The sequence below is a fragment of the Capricornis sumatraensis genome, chromosome 10 (genome assembly GCF_032405125.1).
Source record: "Capricornis sumatraensis isolate serow.1 chromosome 10, serow.2, whole genome shotgun sequence".
NCBI classification, from domain to species: Eukaryota; Metazoa; Chordata; class Mammalia; order Artiodactyla; family Bovidae; genus Capricornis; species Capricornis sumatraensis.
In genome coordinates, this window is record NC_091078.1 from 58,667,523 (window position 1) to 58,692,486 (window position 24,964).

A 24,964-nucleotide genomic window follows, 5' to 3' on the forward strand; every position below is an offset into this window, starting at 1 on the left:
TTTAAATAAAGCAGTGTGTACATGCAAGCATAAGTTCCTTCTGTAAGTCTGTGAGTCTCTTTCTGTTATATTCATTTCTTTGTATCATTTTTTTAAGATTTTTTGTAATGTGGACCATTTTTTAAAGTGTTTATTGAATTTGTTACAGTATTGTCTCTCTTCCACATCCTTACTTTTGTGGCCACGAGACATGTGGCATCCAAGCCCCCAACCAGGGATCAAACCTGCACCCTCTGCAATGGAAGGCAAAGTCCCAACCCCTGGACTGCCAGGGACATCTCCAGAGAGCTTATTCTGTACTGAATTACTGTGCTGAGCACTCAGTTCTCCTTATAACTCCATAAGGCAGATATATTGCACCCATTTTACAGATGTAGAAACAGGGAAAGAGAGGTCAGGGAACTTAGCCAGCACTTGCTAGGAAGTGGAGGAGTCAGGAGTTAAACCAGGCAGGCTGGCTCCACAGGCTGGCTCTGTACTATGATGCTCTCAAGGAACTAAAAAATCGGGTGCATTCTGGGGTGCTTAGTTGAATCCTGGTCAGTGATTTCAGTTTTGAGGAGCATTTTGTTGAAAGCCCCCTCAAAAGGCAATTTAGGAAATGTATTCACAGCATCTCTGGAGAGATATTTTTGGCTCTTTGCAGACGGAGGAGCTCTGAAGTCCACCATGGTGGATGATGCTAAAATAAAATATCCCCCTCCCCACACCTACACATGCAAGATCTTTGGCCAGGCTCCCACCCTGGAGATGGGGATTGGTAGCAACTGCGCATAATTTCCACTCCTGAAGAATACATCCTGCAGCGTGGCACCCAGAGCCTCCTGAGTGTCCCTGTCGAGAGAAATTTGCAGAGGCCTGGGCACACCACAGAACCCCCGGGGAGGTCCCTTCTGCTCACACTGGGACACCAGAAAGGGGATTAGGGATGCTATCAACAGCATCAACAGTGCGGGTGACGCGGACCTTGTCCAAGAGCTTGACAACTCGAGGAGAAGGGAAACGTGACTGGAGGAACTCAGTCACAATTGTGAGAGAACCCTGTGGTTCCTATCTGCTCTCATCTCTCCCAGCAGCCCTGCCCACTCTGATCTGAGCTCATGATGGTGCTCCCTTCAAGTCAGAGCTCCTCGGACTTTCACCCCCCCAACTGACCAGTCTCAACAACTGGCTTGCATCTGGCCCCGTGGGAAACCACTGTATGATTTCAACTTACTTTTCAAGTCAAAGGACAACAGCAGCCTTTTTTTTTTTTTAGATTTACATTTGAATTAACTTCTTTGATTTGCTGAATATAAATGTGTTTCCATTTTTGTAAGAGGGGGCCATTGATTTTTGCATGAAAAAGAGTGGGTGAGGCTTGTGCCTTTTCAAAGTTTGCATTTATGCCCCACGTATATGGAGAGAACCCATTTCTGATGCAGTTCATTCCAGGAGAGTGTAAACAGAATTTTGTGCACCTGCATTTGTCTGGAAGAAAGACACACTTCCAGAGGCTGCAGTTATTTGGCAGTGGGCAAAACAGAACCAGTTTCTTCCCTTCCTCAGCACCCTTGGTTTATCTGTAGATCCTTTTCTAAGTAAGTGCTTTATCAAGAGTGGAGCGCTGTAAGCAGAGTGCCCTGCATCCTCATGAATATTCTGAAGCATGCACTCACACACACAGATGGGAGCTGGTATGATGATTTGCCCAGTAGTCTGCCTACCGCTTCACGGTAAGCGGGTAGCACATCCTTCAAAATCCTGCCTAGACCCATTAGGAGGAAGATTCCCCAGTTTTTTCCTAATAAATGTTCTGCTCCCTTCATGTGTGTGTGTGTGTGTGTGTGTGTGTGTGTGTCTGTGTATGAAGGCCATTCTCTGCCACAATGATGTGAAAGCAAATTAGGAAATGTTTTAAATGCCAATCAATTAGGGACAGGTAAAATATGCCTGCTAAGTTGCTTCAGTCGTGTCCAGCTCTGTGCGACCCTATGGACAGTAGCCCGGCAGGCTTCTCTGTCCATGGGGATTCTCCAGGCAAGAATACTGGAGGTATTGCCATGCCCTCCTCCAGAGGATCTTCCTGACCCAGGGATCAAACCCAGGTCTCCTGCACTGGCAAGCAGGTTTCTTTACCACTAGCGCCACCTGGAAAGCCCCAAATAAAATATAGTGAAAGTGGACTCTTTGCGACCCCATGGATATACAGTCCATGGAATTCTCTAGGCCAGAATACTGGAGTGGGTAGCCATTCCCTTCTCCAGGGGATCTTCCCAGCCCAGGGATCGAACCCAGGTCTCCCTCATTGCAGGTGGATTCTTTACCACCTAAGCCACAAGGGCAGCCCAAGAATACTGGAGTGGGTAACCTATCCCTTCTCCAGCGGATCTTCCCAACCCAGGAATCAAACCAGGGTCTCCTGTATTGCAGGCGGTTTCTTTACCAACTGAGCTATCAGGGAAGGCCAAATAAAATATAGTACACCCCGAAACAGGAATAAGGAGGCTTTATGTTTATGATATGGGATGATCACCAGATGTGTTCCTCTGGAACAGTGCAAAGGGGTACTATACTACCATTTGTACAGATAAAAAGCAGAGGTGAGTATTTTAGGGAGTATTGTCTTGTGTGTGCCTAGGTGACAAGAAACTGATAGCATTGTCTGCCTCTGAACTGGATGGATGGTGATCATGGGTGAGCAGGAGATACATTTTAAACTCTGTGAGACATCTATTAAATTTTTTACTTCAGGAAAATTAACAAGCAAAAAACAAGAGAGCATATTGGCTTCACTGTTGACCAGCTATCTAACCTTCGTTTTCCCAAAAGAATACTTGTCTCATCATTTAATTTTGAGGACTAAAAAGACCTGGCCCCATGCCAGGTGTGTGGTAGGCTCTCAACAAGTGACGGATCCTGGCAAGTGCAAGGCAGCCCCAGCAACTACAATCTACTGTAAACAAACAGTGACGTTTGACATTATCTTTAACCAGCCACTTAATATAACAAAGTCCTTGCCTCTTCATTTTCATAGTAGTACATTGCATGTTCATTATAGCTAAGTCTAGAATTGGTTAATACAAACAGTAAGCAGATAGATGATCTTCTTGTCCCAACAACCACCTTTGAACTTAAAGACACCTCACTATATGACATAATGTTACATATGTGGTAAGTCGCTCAGTCGTGTCCTGCTCTTTGTGACCCCATGGACTGTAGCCCGCCAAGCTCCTCTGCCCATGGGGATTCTCCAGGCAAGAATACTGGAGTGGGTTGCCACGCCCTCCTCCAAGGGATCTTCCTGACCCAGGAATTGAACCCAAGTCTCTTGCATCTCCTGCATTGACAGGCAGATTATTTACCACTAGCATCACCTAGGAAGCCCAAAATAAGTGTGTCATTTCTTTTTTTGGCTTATTCATCAGTTTGAGTCATAGCAACATTTATGTTAACAATAAGCCAAAAAGGAAATTACACACTTTTTTTTTAATACAAATCTGAAGATGTTATCAGAGCAAAGCTGGCATACTTCCGTGTGTCAGGATGTGGGAGGTGAAGCGAGACCCAGTGCAACTGTGCGTCCCTGAAAGTTTGGCTGAAGGAAGCTGTGATCATTTGTATTCTGAGGGTGCAGGAGGTGAGATGCAGAAAGATAAGCGTGTCTCCCAGACCACACATAGAGTGGTGTGACTGGGGCAGGAATCCACGTGTGCTGACTGGCTTTTCTCTGCTGCCTTGGTTCCTAGTTCACGCAAAGCAGCACGGGACGGATGTGAAACCTCCCTTCTCAGCCCGCATGGTTCACAGTGCAGACTTCTGTAGCTAGAGCCAGAGCAGTGGCTCCTCAAATAAATGCAGTTAGATACTCTGACTTCAGGTTGATTCTGACAAGTGAAAGATGTTTAAGTCCCAATCAGCTTTACAATTAAGAAAGCAAAAGAAAAGCCACATTCCAATGACATTTATTCCTGCCTCCAAACAGCCAACGCTAAAAGAAACCATTTTGTTCCCCATCCCCCAGGCTTGATAACTGCCTGGTTGAGTATCATTCCAACTCGCTGAACCAGAGAGGAATGAATCAAGCGTAAGGGTGGAGCCGAGAGCCATGGAGATGCCGGAGAGATGGAAGAGTGCAGGGCCAGGTCAGTGCCAGGGGCGTCGAGTCTGAGGAGAGCTTCCTGAGGGACAGGTAGGGACAGACAGTTGGGAGGCCAGAGTGGCTGCCAAGAAGAGCCGCTGTGCCCAAGACCTATGAACGACAGCTGGAAAGTCCTGGAGCAGCTGAGCCTGCCCTGACACATCTGCCTCCAGACCATCTCAGAAGCGTCTTCTTATTTAGACCTTCCTGGGCTTCCCTGGTTCAGGTGGTACAGAATCCACCTGCAATATAAGAGACCCGGGTTGGATCCCTGGGTCGGGAAGATCCCCTGGAGAAGGGAATGACTCCAGTATTCTTGCCTGGAGAATTCCATGGACAGAGGAGCCTGGCAGGCTACATTCCATGGGGTTCCAAAGAGTTGGACACGACTGAGCAACTAACACTTACTTTCTTGGGTGATGGGGCTTCGTTGATTTTTATCCCTAATTACTAATGCAGGACCCCAGCCTCCTCCAAAACTCCTCCCCCCACCCCACACCTATGGATTCATGGGAATCTCTTAAGGGCACAAGTCTCAACAACTAGCCCGTGACATCCATGGATGTTTTTCCACTTTCTGCCCAGCGGTTCCTCATCCTTAGTGTATTCTGGGTGCTGTATTCATCACCACACTCCCCTGGGTACCACCACAGTACTCTCCAGGCACCACCCTCTCCTCCTGGGGTCATCTGTATGTGGGGACACAGCTGTGTCCCCTCCCGGCACTCATCTGCCACCACAGAACCTACTGTCAAAGTGCCAACATGGGGCTGCCCTCTCAGGGCCAAGTTAGGGTGCGGCAAGCAAGGCATTCACCTTGGGTGCAAAATTTAAGGGTGTGATCAAAGCCAAGTAATTAAGGTATATATTTAAATGACAGTATGTTTAAAAAGCAAAATTAATGCAAAAGTTCATAAAGAATAAAATATAAGTGTTTACACTGAAGTATAGTTGATATATAATATGATAGAAGTTACAGGTATACCATATAGTCATTTACAGTTTTTAAAGGTTATATACCATTTATAGTTGTTATAAAATATTTGCTGTCAAAATGCAAAAATTTTGACTAAAGACAGGGTCTATTAATAGTGAATGCCTCTGACTGGAGACTGAGACAAAAGGAAATAATTCTCCCCCTATGTAATATTCTTGTGTATTTTAATGACAATTTTTCTGGCATATTAAAATATCTGAAAAAATAGTGAAAAGCTGAAAAGCATGTATGTTAAACTCACAGTGTTATTTTAAGTTTAAATATTTTATTCAAATAACAAGCACAACTATTTACAATTTTACTTTACTGGCCTTAATGGAAGAAGCACTCTCACTAATAATATTTTCAAGGTACCGCCTCACAGCAGTCAAATGGCCATTGTTTAAAAGTCTAGAGGACTTGTCTGGTGGTACAGTGGACTGGAATCTGCCTGCTCATGCAGGGGCATATGGGTTCAATCCCTGGTTCAGGAAGCTTCCTCATGCCATGGGGCAACTGCGCCTGTATACCACTTACTGAGCCTGAGGGCCACAGCTACGAAAGCTTGTAGGCCTAGAGCCATGCTCCGAAACGAGAGAAGCCAGTGCATCAGGAAGCCCACGCGTTACAGCAGAGTTGCCCCTGCTCGCCGCAACTAGACGGAGCCCTCAAGCAGCAAGAGACCCAGTGCACAAAAACAAACAAGTAAACAATTAAGAAAAAAGGCTGCAGTTAACAAATGCTGGAGAGGGTGTGGAGAAAAGGGAACCCTCCCACACTGTTGTTGGGAATGTGAGTTGGTGCAGCCAATGAGGAAAACAGTATGGAAGTTCCTCAGAAATCGAAAAATAGAATTACCATATGATCCAGCAATTCCACTCCTGGGCACATATTTAGACAAAACTATAAATCAAAACAATACATGCACCGCTACGTTCATAGCAGCACTGTTGCCAATAGCCAAGACATGAAACCAGCCTTAATGTCCATGGACTGAGGCATGGATGAGGAAGGTGTGGTGCAAATGCGCAGTGGAATACTATTCTGCCTTAAGAAAGAAGGAGACAGTGCCATTTGCAGCGACATGGATGCGACTATAGATTACGATGCTAAATGAGGTAAGTCAGAAAGAGAAAGACAGCGCTTCCTCGGTGGCTCGTTGGTGAAGAATTCTTGTCTGCCAATGCAGGAGACACAGGTTTGATCCCTGATCCGGGAAGATCCCACATGCCGAGGAGCAACCAAGCCCGTGCCCCGTAACTGCTGAGCCTCTGCTCTAGAGCCTGGGAGCTGCAGCTACTGAAGGCAGAGCCTCCTGGAGCCTGTGCTCCACAACAAGGGGAGCCCCTGCAATGAGAAGCCCGTGAACCGCACCTAGAGAGCAGCCCCCGATCACCACAGCTAGACTCAGCACAGCCACAAATAAACAAATACAAAAAAAATAGAGACAAATACCATGTGATGTCACCTACACGTGGGATCTAAAATACAACACAAGTGAATGCATTTACAGAACAGAAACAGACTCACAGAGACTTGTGGCCGCTGAAGGGGAAGCATTGGGGGAGGGATGGAGTGGGATATTGGGGTTATCAGATGTAAGCTTTTGTGTATAGAATGGATAAACAGCAAGGCCCTGCTTCAAAGCACAGAGAACTATATTCAATATCTTATGATAAGCCATAATGGAAAAGAATATTTGAAAAAAAGAATGTATATAAATGGATCACTGAATTACTTTGCAGAAACTAACACAACATTGTAAGTCAACTATACTTCAATAAAAAATATTAAAACTGAAAAAAAAATCTTCAAAATCCACCCCTTTATTCTCTCCTTCAGCCCATTTCCTCTTCCATCTCCTGTTAGCCACTGTGCGACCTGGAGGAGTTGTGCAGAGAGGGCCCAGGAGCAGCTGCGGGGGCGTCACACACAGACACGCTTCCTCACTGCTCTCCCAGGCTTTCCCTGCTGCTGTCTGTCGCCTCCAGCTCCCCACCCTTAGCAGGACACTTCACGTTAATGGCAACTGTCACGTATCAACTGAGCATGACACTTGCAGCCTCCTGGCCATGACTGTCTGCAGATTCCCAGTGACACGCTCAGGGTTCCCAGTGTGAGGGCCGTTCTCCACCTCGTCTCTCAGCGTCTCTTGACTTCTTGAAACTGACTGCTCTGACTCCGTGCTCAAGGGCCTTCGTGCTGTCAGGGCTGAAGGAGTCTTATTTTCCAAACACCTGCCTGTCATTCTGTTGTTTTCCCCACGGCTCGGAATCAGTAATATCGTCCTGTGTTCTTTACAACAGGCCAGACCTATCCTCAGGCTCAGTGACTCTCAACGTGTGGACCTCGGAACAGCAGCCTCGCATCACCTGCACGTCGTCAGGGATGCTCATAGTGGGGGCCCCCCCAGACCAAACAAATCAGAACCTCTGAAGTCAGGCCCAGCAAGCTGGGTTTTAAGTTTAAGAACTGCTAACAGTTAAGAACCACGCTAACCCTAAAGTCTAACCTTTTGCTTAAGATGAAATGTAAAAATTGAACACATTTCCTAACAAATATACTTTTACTCTTTATCTATTGATTATACTCATATCCTGCCCCCCCCCCAAAAAGATGCAGAGGGCTTAAAAGAAAATAATAATATTGATGATAATAAAAAAAAAATAGCACATCCTGAAGATTTACACTGGGCAGGATACTGTGCTGGGTGCCTCCCATGTATTATATCATTTAATCTTTAGAAAAATCTGATGAAATACTTATTATCTCCTCTGCATCTGGGAGGGAAAAAAAACTTCTGTTAGGTAAAATAGCCAAGCATCAGATTTGAGGGAGAAAAAAGGTTTGCTTGTTCAGTGGGGGTTTTTGTTTGGCTTTTCTAGTAAGTTGAGTGATCATACTTTGAATTTATTTTAGGGACATTATATCCCAGGAGTTTACTTAGAAATCATGATTCCTAAGAGTTGAGTCTCACTCAGCAGAGGAGAGGGGCTTCCCCACAGGAGACCCGGGTTTGATCCCTGGGTTGAGAATATCACCCGGAGAAGGGGAACGGCCGCTCTCTCCAGTATTCTTGCCTGGAGAATCCTACGGACCAAGGAGCCTGGGGGTCTACGGTTTATGGGGACGCAAAGAGTTGGACATGACTGAGCGACACACACACAGCAGGGGAGGTCTGAGTGATTCTGGCGGCAAGACTTTCTCTTGTCCTTTCCTCAAGTGCTCCCTGGGGGGAGCTGCCATCAGCAGGGTGGCAGACCTGGCCGCAAAGTTCTGGGCTCCCCGGGCCTCCACGGGCAGGAGTAAGAGTGCACACTGTCATGCAGGGACGTCTGTCTCTGGACAGCTGCAGTCTTAGAAGACATGTGCCAAGCCGCCGAGGTCCACATTGAGGTCAGTTACTGGTCCTGACCCTATAATGTGGCCTACATAGGAGGAGGGCTGGCTCTTCGATTTTTACTTTCTTAGAGTTTTCTCTAACGGTCTTTTTATAATAGAACTTAGTTTAATGTCTATTTCCTCACTCCCTGAAAGGAGTGAGGGAAGTGGGAGGAAGAGGGAAGATGGTGCATCAGTGTCTCTGCCTCGGGCAGCATCTCTGCAGCAGCCACATCTCCTTTGTGGCCCCACCTCCTGGCTCCAGGATGCTCCTCCCAGCAATCCCACCTCTTCCCTGGCGCTTCTGGCCCTGGGGTGGTGGCAGCTTCCCCGCTGCTGGCCTCTGGCATGCCTCACCATCCTCTCTTGGGAGTCTCAGTGGTTTTGTCATCTATGTAATCAATTGCCTGTATTAGAGTCTGTTTGAAAGACCTAGAGTTTTCTCTCTTTTATGTCCATTCAGTGTGTTGTTGGTGCTGAATCTTCTCAGTCTGTATTCTGTGAGGCACAGCTCACAGATCATGGTTGTGCCTACAGTTTTTAGGAGAGATGCTTTGTTATCCACACATCATCAGGGTCCTCTTGAGTTGGTCATGGGTTTTAATTGCTGTGCTTCTTAATTCTTACCCACAAAGAAATGTTAGTTCATCATTATCAATTTAGACTGTTATAGTTTGTTTGGGCGACTTTGCTTTATATAATGATTTGAACTTGGCTCATCAGTATTTTTGGCGTTTTATTTATTTCTGTAGTGAAAGCACCTGAAATTGGGAGTACCATTGTAATTATTCTATTCCTCTTCCAAACTTTTTATCACCCAGTTCAGTTCTTTTTCCTTGGAAAGCAGGAAAAGCAAGTGAAAGCGTTAGTCACTCAGTCATGTCTGACTCTTTGTGATCCCATGGACTGTAACCCACCAGGTTCCTCTGTCCATAGAATTCTCCAGGCAAGAATACTGGGGTGGGTTGCCTTGCCTTCCTCCAGGGGATCTTCCCAACTCCGGGATCAAACCTGGGTCTCTTGCATTGCAGGTGGATTCTTTACTGTCTGAACCACCAGGGAAGCCCAGGAAAATAGGAAGGAGGGAGGCAAGTCAGCTGTTGAGAGAGACAACTTGTCCTACCTAAGTGGATTGTGGTCAAGAGTAACAACAAAACAAAAACCATATGTGGACTCAGAAAACACCCAGCTAATTTCACTGGGCCAGTGCTTATTAAGCTTTGGTGGACCTAGTAACCACCTGGGAATCTTGCTAAAGTGCCGTTTGATTCCAGAGGGCTGGGATTGCCATTTTTATCGAGGCTCCGTACGGTGCCCACAGAGCTGGTCTGAGGACTGCGCAGGAGGTAGGGGGATCCATAGACCCTCCCCCATCCGTGTGCACAGCACCTGCCGAGCCGGACCTGAGGGCCAAGGCGGCCTTGCTTCATCACCCGCAGCAGGATCCCGGCAGTTCTGGCGTAGGCAGTTCCTTCCTCTTCACAATCCTGTTATTTTGTCTAATGAGCTGAAATCAGTCTGGCATTCCTGGGGTTGTAATTTCAGTGCTGCTCTTGTGATGTAATTTCCAGTCTGTCTTCTGATGAGAATGCACCATGTTTATAAGTTTATTCATGTCACAGAAAAAAATTAGCAAACTGCTTATACAAACAAGTGACTTGAAGTGTTTAGTATCCACAGAATGATAAGTAGGTTGTTTGGGGGGGCGGAAATGATACAATGATTTTACATTTCCTTCTGAATTCTTGATCCCTGGGGCTTCCTATTTGCTTAAACTTTGAAGCAAAAGCCATCATTTGCAGTAAGAATGCTAACTAGAGGTTCTGGAAGGAAAATAAGCCAAGCAGATGTCAAGGCTCTGACCCAATAATGAGGTCTACAGTCTGTTCCCGGATTTGCTCTTAGTTCAGTCAGTGACTAGCAAGTTACTTGTTTCCATTTTCTCTGTAAAATAGAGATAGTGATTATTTATACCTCCCTTAACCCCAAGTTTTGGTTTCAGTGCTGCCTGTGGACCAAAGACCACCAAATCCATTGTGCTAGTCCAGATTCCCATTCACAGACCAGCACACCCAGTGAGCGCCAGGCACTGCCACCTGGGGATGGGGGCACCCCACATATAGGTGTCCCGACCGAACTCACCACCTTCCCCCAAACCTGACCCTCTTCCTGTATCCTGGGTGACCATCATTTTACAGACAAACCAACTGCAGTTCCAAGGACTAAATGTCATCAATTCCCACTATGTTGTGATTGGTGAATTTTGAAGGCTTGGCTGTTGACATTTTTAAAGCTTTAGTGTTGAGAGGGGAGAAGGCAATGGCACCCCACTCCAGTACTCTTGCCTGGAAAATCCCATGGACAGAGGAGCCTCGTAGGCTGCAGTCCATGGGGTCGGTAAGAGTCGGGCACAACTGAGTGACTTCACTTTCACTTTTTACTTTCATGCATTGGAGAAAGAAATGGCAACCCAGTCCAGTATTCTTGCCTGGAGAATCCCAGGGACAGAGGAGCCTAGTGGCCTGCCGTCTATGGGGTCGCACAGAGTCAGACACGACTGAAGTGACTTAGCAGCAGCAGCAGTGTTGAGAGAAATTATCAGGGTTAGATTGTGAAACTGCCCAGGACTAAGAACTTTCATATGGTCATCCTTAGGGACAAATTGGGATCATTTAAAAAATAAGCCAGAGAAATAAAGCAGGGTCCCTCTGTACAGTTCCAGCTTGGAAAGTTTTTCTCCATAAGTCTCATCATCAGCACTATGGCTCCCTGTCCTTCCTAAGGCACCTCTCCTGTGTTTACTGCAGCGAGAAGGGGCAGTTCGGGGGTCATTAAAGGAAATGCCTGGTATATCTGGAAAAGATGAAAACTCCAGTTCAAACAGATACATGCACCCCAGCGTTCATAGCAGCCCTATCCACAATAGGCAAGACATGGAAGCAACCTAAATGCCCATCAACAGATGTACGGATAAAAAAGATGTGGTCTGTGTCGGAAGGTGTGGAACAATGGAATACTGCTTAGGCATAAAAAAGAACGAAGCAAGGCCATCAGGAGCAACATGCATGGACCTAGAGATTATCATACGAGGTGAAGCAAGTCAGGCAGAGCAAGACAACTATCACATGATATAGCTTACCTGTGGAATCGAAAATGTGATACAAAAGAACTTATTTACAAAACAGAAACAGACTCATAGAAAACAAACTTACGGCTACCAAAGGGGAAAGGAGAGGGAGCGGACTACATTAGGAATTTGGGATTGACAGATACTCACTAATACGTATGAAACAGATATCAAGCATCTACTGTGTAGCACAGGGAACTGCTCTGAATATTTTGTAATAAATCATAGTGAATAAGAATCTTAAAACTAATACACGTATATATTTATATGTGTGCATGTGTTTACCACTGAAACGCTTTGCTGTACATCTGAAACTAACACACTGTCATTCATCAACTATACTTCAGTGTTTTAAGTCCAGAAAATTACGCCTGAGCCATAAAGCAGGACAGACTCTGTTCTCACACCTCTGCGGGAATGACACAGAACCCAGTGCCTGTCAGCCATTCTGGAGATGCCTGTGGCTTGCCTCTTGGTTCCATGGCATGGTGCCTCTTGGTTCCATGGCATGGTGCCTCTGGCACTCACTGAAGAGTCTAGTGTGACGGCACTGTTGGGTACGACCTTCGTCGGTTTTGTCGCTTCCCATACCTGGCAGCATACGGCAGCCTCGTGCCTGCACGCAGAGCACTCATCAGCAGTGAGGAATGAAAGAACGAGTGAGTGGACACACGAAGGAACTCATGCGCAGACGCGTCTTGTCCCAGTGGGACCCTGACACCGGGCTCTTCCCTTCTCATCTGCACTTGCCCGAAGCTGCCTCTGTTCAGGAGGCAGCTGGAGATGTGAGAGTGGGCTGGGACCCTGCAGCACTCAGCCGGTCCACCCTGGGTGCGGGTGTCCCCACAGCCTTCTCCCCACGCCTCTGCCCTATGAACCGTGCGTATCCTGTGAGTTTCCTCTGAGCCGTGAATTTTAAAATAAGTGAAATGAAAGCAGTAATAGCAAATGAAGGTAATCATGACTGAGCATTCCCTGGGGCTTCCAGAGACGCTCTCCACATTAACTCGAAGTCAAAACATAATCTAAAATGCATCAGTTCTATGGAAAAGCTTTCTCGTCTCCAAATGAGGCTGTAGGTTTGCTGGTCATTCTCTAAGGATTCAGTACCTCTCATCCTCCCACCTTCCAGCAGCCCAGGCAGTGCCCTGATTGCCCTCTCTGACTTGAGCAAGCAAGCAGAGGCATTCCAGTTTCCGTCTCATCAAAGTGTTTCTAAATGCTATACAGTTTTGGTATAACCAGGGAACAGAGAGCTCATCCTATGATGCACTTGAAGTACAGTAAATCCCCTATGTAAGAACAAGTTCCATTCTGAGAGTATGATCATAAGTCCAGTTTGTTCCAACAAAGTTAGCCTAGGTACAGCTAACACAATTGGCTATAAAAGTACTGTACTGTAATAGGTTTATAATACTTTTCACACAAGGGACTTCCCTGCTGGGCCAATGGTTAAGAATCTGCCTTGCAATGCAGGGCACTCAGGTTTGATCTCTGGTCTGGGAACTAAGATCCCATGTGCCATGAAGCAACAAAGCCTGCATGCCACAACCACTGAGCCTGCGTGCCACCACCACTGAGCCTGTGCACCACAACTAGAGAGTCTATGCACCGCAATGAGAGATCTTCCAGGACGCAATGAAGACCTCACATGCTGCAACTAAGTCCCAATGCAGCCAAATACATTTTTAATCAAAAAAGAAAAAAAAATACTTTTAATACAAATAATGCATTTTAAAAAATAAGCACAGAAAATATTGTTAGTATTACCACATAGGGCATCGGCAACTCAACGGACATGAGTTTGTGCAAACTCTGGGAGATAGTGAAGGACAGGGAAGCCTGGCACACTGCAGTCCATGGGGTCACAAAGAGTCGAACACAACTGAACGACAGCAACCACCTTGAAAAGGACAGTAGTACAGGACAACACCTGGCAGTCAGGGGCTGGCATCCAGCAAACAGGCAAGAAGTTACTGACTGGAGGAGGGAGAGGTGGGAGATGGTGGAGCTGAAGGATCCCATGAGGCTTAGGGGATTAAGTAATTTGCTTATAACCAATGGGCAATGAATGTCAGGGTCTGGGCCAGTAGCGCCCATGAAGATTCCATAGTGAGTCAAGGGAAGCTTTTGGCACGGTGCCCAGCACAGAGCAGGCTCTCACATAATGGTGTTCATTTTGTTAGTAGCAATGATACTGATGATATAGTGCAGTTTTATGTGAAAGGATGACACCTTTGGTACATTCTGCCGTTTACAGCTGCCTCCCTCCCGCAGGGAAGACGAGCCTCTGTTTGCTATCTTGTCTACCAAGCCAGAGTGGAGGCGATGATGCCTGTTCTCTGCCCTTTTGTCTTGCTTCCTGTGCTTTATTTGGGGTTCAGACATGGGCTTTTCCACGGAAAAACTGGCCACTCCTTCGGGGGTTTCTTGGGGTTCACACCTCACCCCAATTTGAGGACTTCAAAATCTCACACTGCAAATGAAGAGTGACATTGGTACAAGCTTTCTGAAAGACCGACATGTTTGAACCCAGCAATTCTACTTCGAGAATCCACAACTGTAGATATGTTGATCATTTAGCTGCCAACATATGCATCACAGAATTGCTTTTGATAGCAAATGAAACGGGCAAATTAAATGTCCAGAGACAAGAGACTAGTGACTTAAAACCTGCTATGTTCATACTGTGGTGAATTCTGGGGCTACTAAAAATGCTGTGGGGAAGACTCTTCAACAACATTAAAGTCCATCAGGAATATTAAGTGGAAAAATAGATTTGAAACTGTCCCTCCGTCACAGGATTTTATTGAGTGTCTATTATGTACTCTGCAGTGGGAAAAAAGCCCGTTTTCCATGAGCATATGTTCCGCTAGAAATAGAAAACAGATAATGAACAATTTTATAATTATTAATTAGCATATTAATGTACTGATTGTCTTATAAATAATAATTATCCCTGGTGGCTCAGAGGTTAAAGCGTCTGCCTCCAATGCGGGAGACCTGGGTTCAATCCCTGGGTCGGGAAGATCCCCTGGAATGGCAACCCACTCCAGTATTCTTGCCTGGAGAATCCCATGGACGGAGGAGCCCGGTAGGCTACAGTCCACAGGGTCGCAAAGAGTCGGACACGACTGAGCGACTTGACCTTCAAACATCAGGTACAGAGACGCATCCTAGAAATTTGGGGAGAGAAAACGGGAGGAAGAGGATAGATGTGTTGACGCGGTGGTGGTGGCTTTTAGGGGGTCAGGGAGGGCCTCCCAAGGAGGGGACATTGGTGCAGAGAGCTCCGAGTTTGTGGAGCTGGCAGGCTTGGCTCTGGGGTACATGGATGGTGTCTGGTAGGCCGGCAGGTGGGGCTCCCCCAGTGCTGAACAAGGAGGGCTTTACCGCCAGGTGGTAACCCCCTCAAGCAGATTGTTCCGTTTTATTAGAGAACTGCTTTCCATTTTTGACTAGAGCCAAGCGTCTTAGGACCAACTGTCAGTCTGGGAACAAGGATGGGGGCCCAGAGCCCTCACCGTCATCAACACAGCGACTAGACTAGCTTTGTGAGTGCCGTCTCGATGTCCAGTCCTGCTCTCTGCACCAACCAACTTTGTTTTTACTCTGAGTCAGCTAGCTTCTTTTTAGTTTTATTCACTAGTTGATTGTCTTTTTTTTTTTTGCTTCCACCTGTAAGTGATACCATACAGCATTTGTCTTTCTCTGTCTGACTCGTTTCCCTCAGCATGGTGCCCTCCCAGGCCACCCATATTGCTATGTGCGTGTGGGTTCAGTCGCTCAGTCTTGTCTGACGCTTTGTGACCATATAAACTGTAGTCTGCTGGGCTCCTCTGTCCATGGGATTCCCCAAGCAAGAATATTGGAGTGGGTCGCCATGCCCTCCTCCAGGGGATCTTCCTGACCCAGGGATTGAACTCGCGTCTCTTATGTCTCCTACATTGGCAGGCCATATTGTGCAGATTCCATTCTTTTTTACCGATGAGTATTCACCAATCAACATTAAATCTGACCTCGCGGTCTGTGAGTCCCAGTCCTTCTCACTGTTTTGCAGGACAACATTCTCTGTTCCCTTGATGCTATCGCTCACTTAGAACTTTCCAGAAATCTGTCAGACTCTCTGATTCTCCTCCATGCTCCACTCTTCATTTCTACAAATCTCTTTCCCTTTGGACATCTTCTCACAGTTCACTGGCATCTGGGGAAGAAGGGCAGCTAAACAGTGCTTGTTCCTCCACTGAATTAGAAGCATTTATATTCATCTTGCTTCTCTGAGCTTTTAAAATGAGTTTATGCATTATTTCCATTCATAATAAGAAAAATAACAAAAGCTATTCTTAAAATGGGAGGGGTTCAGCAACTTGTTCTCGTCAGGCAATAAAGAGAAGAATCGCGTCAGCATTTCATACCAAGTGTGATAGCTCTGACCAGGAAACCTCTTTCCCGCGGTGCTTCAGGCTGAATGAGTAAGAGGCTGCAGAATTTTGCCATAGAGCCCAGGGTCTCACTTGTGCTCTTTTATCTTCCCAAGCTGAACTAGAAATGTTGTTAATGCAGTAAGAATACCAAATATAAAGCCTGCTAGCTACTAAACAGATGTGTCAGCCAGTGGCTTCAAATAGCAAGTATTTATCAGCTGTTCGGATGGACTCAGAAGCACGGTTCTCCTGCTTGTCTTACTTAGACTCACTCATGCATCTCCAGTCAGCTGGTAGTCGGTGGCCTTGCTCTCCTGTCCAGGCTATTGGCTGGGGCAAGAAGGGTGATCAGGCCGAGCGTCTCTCGTCATCCCAAGGGCTATTTTGGGCTTGTTCACATGGCAGTGAGTTGCAGGGCAGTCCAGGAGCAGAAAGAGAGGAAGCTGGCAGGCTCTGGACTTGCTCAGCATCACTTCCACCAGTCGCCGTGGTCAGAGCACGTCACTGGGCCAGCCCAGATCCAGGGAGCAGAGAAAAAAGCTCTGTCTTGACGGAAGGAGCTTGCAAAGTATTGTGGCAGCTTTTGCAATTCCTTGTTTCCTAATTCTCTCCTTTAATTCTGATTTTCTGTGTTGTCCTCAGGGTTCTCAGGACCCAGTCTCTGGAATGGTTCTACAGTAACGTGAAGAGTCGCTTCAAACGCTTTGGCAGTGCCAAGGTCTTGAAGAACTTGTACAGGAAACACCGGCTGGAGAGCGGAGTCTGCTTTGACATCGTGGGTACGCTGGCTGCCTGCCATCCTAGGGGTCCTTGGGGGGCTGGTGGGATAGAGGAGGCCTGGCTTGGAGGCCCCATACACTATGACCTACTCACTTGGGACACAGAAAGTGGCTTAAATACCTGACTCTAATAAGGAGCAGAAATACAAAGGCATATACCAAAGATTCTAAGTTTTTAAAAAATATTCATTTACTAAAAAAAAAAAATGTATTTGTTTGACTGTGTCGGTCTTGGTTGTGGCATGCTCTCAGCCCTCATGCTCTGGAGCACATGGACGCATAGTTCAGGCACATGGTGTTCATTCCCCAACCAGGTATTGAACCCATGTACCCTGCACTGGAAGGTGGATTCTTTTTTTAATTAATTAATTAATTAATTTTAATTGGAGGCTACTTTACAGTATTGTGATGGTTTGGAAGGCTGATTCTTAATCACTGGACCACCTGAGAAGTCCCATAATTTCTAAGTTTTAAGTCCTGTGATTCTGGCATCTCCACTGGGCTGGCTATGTGAGCAGCTGGGAGGACCGAAGTGTTTCTGCACACTGTGGACATTTTCATCCCAAATCCCTAGGAATGAAAGTTCCCTGACCATTTTCCCCTCAAGATTAAAACACTGGAAAGTCATCTTTGTTTGGTCATGTAGACTAGGTCTGCTCCCTAGCAGAGGATATGCGCCCCGCCCGCTTCCATCCTACCCCAAAATTTTGTACCAACCAGACCCAGAATTTGATGTCATGGGACAGTCAGAAAAGTCTCACCTTCCTCCCAGGAAGGAGGGATACCTTGGAAGGAAGGATAAATAGGATAAACAGACAGATAGGATTTATTTACTCCTAATAGACCAGCCAGTGGAAAGAAATGGTTATCAGAATATGAACAGCATGTCTTCCCCACAGAAGGCTGTTTTTTCTGTCTTGAAGCAGATTTTTCCATAACTTTGCTGACACAGGTAAACGCTTTTTATCCATGAGAAAGAGGGAAGAAAAATACCATCTCATTTGGAGCTTTTTCATCATCGTTATTTTACATTGCTGTGCTGTCAATAAAGACTTTGGTCGTGTCTTATCTAAAAATATGCCAGCCACTGAGATGAGTGGGAAATAGAGTGGAAGCATTAAACATGGAGAATCATTAGAGCCTTTGTGGTAGCTGTTACTGTGTCATTCAAACCACTCAGGAAGCCTGTAGCTGAGAGAGCAGGGCTGAAGACTTCCACATCTTCTCTTTGCTGATTTTTCTAAAAACATTTCTCAAGGAACAAAGACCAAAAGAAAAGAAACGAAGCTTAAAAGTAATCATGTTAACAGTAGGGTTTCAGCCCAAAGAGATATGGCAAGAAAGTTCCAGAGTTGCACTGGCTTATCATTTGCATCCCATTTTTCTTTCTTGTTCATCCTCAGTTCTGCTTCATGTTCTGTCTTACATGTCACCACATTCAAATCTCGAGGGTGTTCTCTACTGCTTCGTGCAAAATGAGCAGGAGGGGTGGAGCCAACACATTTGGAGAATCCTATAAACAGAGCACAATTGCGATCTCGTCCTGTTTCTCCCTTGGGCCCCACAGATGGAGCCGGGGGACGCGAATTCCAAGTGGGCCAGCCAGAGGCTTTGAAATGTTCAAGTGTTATTTTCAAAGGCGAATCATTTGCTGGGAATAACTCTGCCACTATTGAAGCACGTTTAGGTCCTGGAGCCTCTGTGATTCGCCACTTCTTTCATCTGGGCCTTAATCACCCCACTTACCACATTGCATTCAGGGGATGGTTTACAAAGCTGCTCTCCTGCTGGACCTGGCAGAGGCTATAGCTTCCTTTATCTCTGTGTTTCAAAAGTGTGGTCCAGTGGCTGATACCTTTTAGGTCCTCAGTATTGCACAATTCAGGCTTAAAAGCACTTTGTAGGTACCAGGACATTTCATAGAAGTACTGGAATCAGTTACTTTGATTTGATCTGTATCTCCATTTAAACTAAGATTTCCTTTTGATCAATATGAAGACAAGCAGGCAGGAGATAGTTTACGAGATGGTACTCAAATCTGTAAAGTCGTGATCATAAAACGGTGAGGTTGGTTCTACCTACCACCTAGAAAATTGAGTTACATATACCTCAAGTTTGGAGAAATCTCCCAGTGTGTGAGTGGCTTCCTGGTTATATTAGATGACTGTGGAGTCATCAGCATTAGCTTCTACCTACCACCCCACACCTTAATGTGCTCGTCATCTGCCATCCTCAAGCCTGACTACACTTTAGAATCACCTCGGGAACTGAAAAAAAAACTCGCAGCACCAGAGTCATTTTCCACCCCCAGCCAATTACTTCCAAATCTCCGGAGGTGGGCCCAGTACAGATACTTTTTAAAAAGCTCTCCAGGTTATTTTAAGATGCAGCCAAGCCTTGAGAACCTCAGCTGGAGGTTCTGAATAAGATGGTTCCATCTGCAACTCCACCTGAGGGTCTCTAGAATATTGACTGTCAGAACATAATCTACAGGGTGTAAGACCGGTGCTCTGTTCCAGGACTCTCAGCAGAAAATTCCTTCTATCTATGGAATGGCTCCACTGCATGGACCAGTATAGTTTGCCATAAAGGCAATCAGTCCATTGAAAATTCATTGAGTTCACAGAATCTTACAGATCACCCATCACACGCACCCTTGCATGACCAACTGTCCCAAGCCCTGGTGACCAGATTAGGCCTAAATGATGACCCATTTATCAGATAAATCCTAGATGTATTCATACCTTCAGTAAACATTTTTAGAAGGCCGCAAGGCATGTGGGACCTTAGTTCTCTGACCAGGGATGAAACCTGTGTCTTCTACATTGAAAGCATGGAGTCTTAATCATCGGACCTAAAGGGAAGTCCAGTAAACATTTAGTGAGTGCCTGGTTAAAAACCTGGGGGTGACAAGATGGGCAAAACCTGGCCGTCTCGAGGCAACTTTGCAGTGGAGAAGTCAGAGAAATAAGTAAATAGATTTATAAAAAATATAATGTCCAATGGGAATGCATGCTCAATGTGATTTACCTGATAGATTGAGCATGACTTTTTCTAAAGTTTTTTTTTCATGTGAACCATTTTTAAAGTCTTTATTGAATTTGTTAAAGTACTCTTTCTGTTGTATGTTTTGGTTTTTTGGCCATGAGGCATGTGAGGTCTTAGCTCCCCAACCAGGGATCAAACCCGCACCCCCTGCATTGGAAGACAGTCTAACCCACTGGGCCGCCAGGGAGGTCCCTCAGCATGATATCTTTAACATTTATTCTTGAGAGTTCCCCAGTGCATACTCTCACCGCCAAGGAGATCATGCGTGCCTAAGATCCTGCATGCTGTGCAACCAAAAGGGGAAAAAAAACCAAAAACAGCTATTGTAAGATGAAAGTAGCCCTTATGAATATACTCTATCCCTAGACAATTTGATAAACATATATGTTTATTGAGTTGTTGTTGTTTAGTTGCTAAGTTGTGTCTGACTCTTTTGTGGCCCCATGGACTATAGCTCACCACGCTGTTCTGTCTGTGGAATTTCCCAGGCAAGAACACTGGAGTGGGTTGCTATTTCCTCCTCCAGGGGATCTTCTTGATCCAGGAATCAAACCCATGTCTCCTGTGACTCCTGCACGGGCAGGCAGATTCTTTACCACTGAGCCACCAGGGAAGCTCGTTTATTTAGTTTTAGATAAAATGGGGAAAGCAAATCCTACTTCTATTTATTAGTATGATATATCTATTTTTGATATGATTCTGGGAAGGGTTTATGACATCTGTCACCTGGGATTTGACTCTTAAAAACACTGCGCTGTGTGGAGTCGGAGGTTCCTCCAGCTCATGAAAGCTCTGACTTGGTGCCTGGCTGCTGCGTTCAGGTTCCAGAACAGTTCAGTCGCTTTCTGCCCTTGGAAAAATCCCATCATCCGAAACGACACACAGAAGCTCCCACCTATGAATGTAAAGGGACCCAGGGAGAGTCGTTGTTCGAGAAAGTTTATGATAATGCAAACCCAGAGCCTGTCCTGGTCGGCGCAGTTTCCCAAGGATGTTTTCAGATCGCCCCCTTCCTCACACTCCCCACCGCCCTCCGTGTTGTCTCAGGACACAGCCTCGCCGCCTCCTTCACGGGGCAGACCGTGTACCAGTACACCTCCACATCTAGTCTCTGTCACTTTCCACGAAGGGCTCAAGGTCACTCAGCCCTTCCATCTTGCCTTTCAGCCTCTCCCTTAACTGGCTCCTCCCTGTTGGTGTGAGATCTCGCCATTCTCTCCTGTCTCCTGCGCCCTTCCTGGGCTGCACACTCTCCTCTGCTTCTGCCCTGCCACCCTCTTTCTCATCACAGGGACACTGCATAGCACAGGCTGCACTCCCCACTTCCTCTCTAGACACTCACCCTCTCCCTCTTCCGAGCAGTCCTCACACAGCAGCCGGCGTGCACCTTTACAAGCATACACCTGACCAGATCATCCCTCTGCAGCCTTTACTGGCTTCAGGTGGCTTCAAGTTGGGACAAAGATCAGAACAGTGATGTTGGCACCATGACCTGCATGGTCTGCCCCCAGCCCATCTCACCCAGCCTGCCACACAGCCTCTGCTGCAGGTCTTCAGGTGCACCCTGCTGTCCCCACCCCCTGTCCCCATGCGAGCTGTTTGCTCTGCCCTGGAGCTCTTCCCCCCCTCACACCCCTTTGACTGGTCACTCACCATCTAGGTCAGTCTTCCCTGCTGAACACTTGCCCTATTGTGTGAACCACCCAGTCATAGCATTCAACATATCTATAGCTTTATGTCTGTTTATATAAACCTTTGGTTATTGAATTCTCATGCGCTACTGGTCAGGGCAGCAAAGTTTTCTGGCTTTGCTCACCAGTCACGCTAACATCCAGCCCAGGGCCAAGCATCTCCTGGGTCCCCATGGAACATTCGCTTGATGAATGAATGAACGCTGGGTAGGTCTCCATGGAACATTTGCTTGATGAATGAATGAACGCTGGGTGCAGCCAAGCCAAAGTGAGATATCTGCACTTCGCTGTGCAGTCTGAGAACTGAGGTGGTGACTTGTCCTAAAGGCTTATTTTATGAATGAGGAGATAAAGACACAGGAAGATAAAGTCACTTCCTGTGGTCACAGAGCTAGAATAAGTGACTTCGGCTCTTTCGAAAGGCTGGTCAAAAAACACAAACACAGACAATGGTACGTGGTCGGACAGAGTGACTGGCAGGCCACACACTAATGCCCTGTCCCACAAAGGTCACATCCCACTGCCCCCGCGGCTGGAACCTATGGCAGTCACCCTCAGAGTTTCCACACCAGAGCCCCATGCAGCCCATCCAGGGAAGCACAGGCTGTATTATTTGCATCAAAGATCCACTGCTTAGTTTGTCTTGGAATCAATAGCATTTCCCCCTTGTGAGCTAAGACATGTAGCCCACGTGTATTCTCTTGCTTCTATCAGTGTTTTCCTCCAGCATCCGATTCAAGAATTTTTTTTGAGCTCCTGCTATCTCCGTGCTGTCGTGGGCACTGGGGATACAATACAGTAATTTTAAAAGGAAAGAGCCATGACACACACCTCACACCTTCAAAGGTCTCATTTGATGAGTTAATATGTGACTACAGGTGGTAAATCCCCAACTGAAAAAGGGCTTAGCTAACTGCACTTTCCAGCCTGGAACTAAGACACTAGAGTGTGCATTGAACAGACAGAAGACCAGAGAAGAGGCAGTGGGCCTTAAAAGAGCAAATGCTGAGGCTTACTTTGTTTTGCTCTGGGTTTCTTTCCCTTAACTGCTAATGAGAGTTAACTCACTGGCTAAAGGCAACCGTGTGGACTGATGCCATGAACAGTAGCTAAAGACCAGGCATTCAGTGTCTCCTCATGCATCACGAGGAGAATTCTGTCATTATCACAGTTTTTCTAGTAAGGAGACCAAGTGTTTGAGTGGTTAAGTAACTTGATCAAGGTTACACAACTAGTCCCTTGCAGATCCAGGAAATGACCTCATATCTCTCAGACTTCAATCTTTTGTTCCATGTTTGATTCCACACTGCCTCCAAAGAAGGCTCTGGAAGAAAGTTGGGGGTGGAAGCGATGCTACATGAGGAATTAATATGAGAAAGAAAAAAATGGGACTGGTCAAAATCTATAGCTTATTGTGGAACCCAGTAATTTCCTAAATTTATTGCCTAAAAACCCAGGGATTCCCTAAGCCTATTTGCAAGGCAAACAATCACAGTGGGTAGTGGTGGTCTGCCAATGCAGTGGCACAGTGCACCAGGCCCACTGAACACCTTGGGTAATCTTATATCCTCTCTCTCTTTCTCTCTCAGGAGGAAACTTTTTTGAGGCAAACCTGGAGAATGAAGGAAGTGTTTCAGGCAGCGACTCGACATTTTATAGGCAGTCAGAAGGTAAGGCTGCTCCTGGGTTTACACCTAATGGGAGGTTGGAGGACTGGAAACGCCTTCAGATCGTCAGGTCCCTCATTGCATTGGGACCACTGATGGAACTCTGTTATTGTGTGTGAGCATCTCCCTGGGTCTTCTTTTATTGCCATCTGTGTGAATCCATCATCAAAATAGTTGAATATATCTAAGGTGTAACCTAGAGAAGTGCATTCCCTACCAGCCTCAAGATACTTAATGATCAACTAGTGTGTGTTTCCAGCTTCCCCGGTGGCCCAGACAGTAAAGACTCTTCCTGCAATGCAAGAGACCTGAGTTCAGGCCCTGGGTTGGGAAGATCCCATCAAAAAGGAGTGGCAACCCACCCCAATATTCTTGCCTGGAGAATTCCATGAACAGAGGAGGTTGGCTGGCTACAGTCTGTGGGGATTGCAAAGAGTTGGACATGACTGAGCAACCTTCACTTCACTTTTAGAGTGTGTGTTTTTCTGGAGTTAGAATATAACAATCAACAAACTCACTTGTGCAATTCATATTGAAATATTCTTAGAAAGAATGTACCATTTATGGATTGACTTTAACTTTTTATACCAATATTATTGTTCCCTTAGAACAGAGATTAAAAGCAAAACAAACTTCTAATTACAAATAAACCCTCCTCCAACACCGCAGCTCCTTCCCAGAAGTGCTGGGTGTTGGGAACCGGTGCCTCCTAGTCCCCCTGGTTCTGTGGTGTGCCCCTCACAGCTTCTGCACTCACCCTATTCTCTCCCTGAGCACCCTCTCATGAAAGTCTGGTCCTCTCTCATCCTTCCTGCTTGAATCTTCTCCCTGGGTTGACACGTGACCGTGGCGCACCTCTGTCTGAATGCCTAACTCTCACTTCAGCCCGAGTTCTAGACTCAAGAGTTCTGATGCTTGACCATCAGGAGCTGGAGCTCCTCCAGGGGTCCTGAGTAGCTGTAGACCCTCAGCGTATCCTAATCAAACTCCTCAGCCAGTTAAGTCCACCATCAAGACTTAACCTTTCCCTCAATCCCTGTCCCCACTTCCACCCAGTCACCCAAGTTCTGTTTGCAATCCTGTTCGTTTCTTTCTGTTCCAAGGTCTAGGGCCTGAGCCCCTTCCTGCCCTCAACATTCCTATATAAATATTAATTTCAGTGACCATTTAAATCAGCCAGGGTTCTCCAGAGTAACAGAACCAATAGGATATGAATATGTAACACACACGCACACGTACAAAGACGCTCATTTCAAGGACTTGGGTCACACAGTTGTGGGGCCTGGCAAGCCCCAAATCTGTAGAATAGGTCAGCAGCCCAGAAACTCTATTAGGAGTTAATCCTCAAGTCTTAAGGCAGGATTTCTTCTCTGGGAAGCCTCTGTGTTTGCTCTTAAGGCCTTCCAAGTGATGGGATGGGGCCTACTGATATTTTCAAGGGGGATATCCTTTACCTAAAGTCAACTACTGTGACCACAATGTGAACCACACCTACAGAAATCGTCATAGCAACACCTGGGTTAGTGTTTGATTAAACAGCTGGTGCAAATGGCAGCCTACTCCAGTGTTCTTGCGTGGAGAATCCCAGGGACGGCGGAGTCTGGTGGCCTGCCGTCTGTGGGGTCGCGGAGTCAGACACGACTGAAGCGACTTAGCAGCAGCAGCAGGTATAGCTTTACCAAGTTGACACACAGAAGTAACCATCCCTCTGCCTGGCTGGTCCTCTAAACTTCGGCCACTCTGCCTCTGCC

The 24,964-nt window shown here is 46.4% G+C and overlaps 1 protein-coding gene across 2 annotated transcripts in view; it reads left to right on the plus strand.

The window, feature by feature from the left end:
• The window catches only part of MYRIP (myosin VIIA and Rab interacting protein), a 217,635-nt gene that overhangs the window by 124,033 nt on the left and 68,638 nt on the right, over positions 1-24,964 (plus strand). Inside the window, exons 4-5 of one of the 2 annotated variants that reach the window (XM_068982132.1) lie at positions 16,671-16,807; positions 23,136-23,216. In XM_068982132.1, the coding sequence (XP_068838233.1) occupies positions 16,671-16,807; positions 23,136-23,216 (218 nt within the window). The remainder of the gene's footprint in view (positions 1-16,670; positions 16,808-23,135; positions 23,217-24,964) is intronic. The other variant, XM_068982134.1, reaches the window with a different exon arrangement.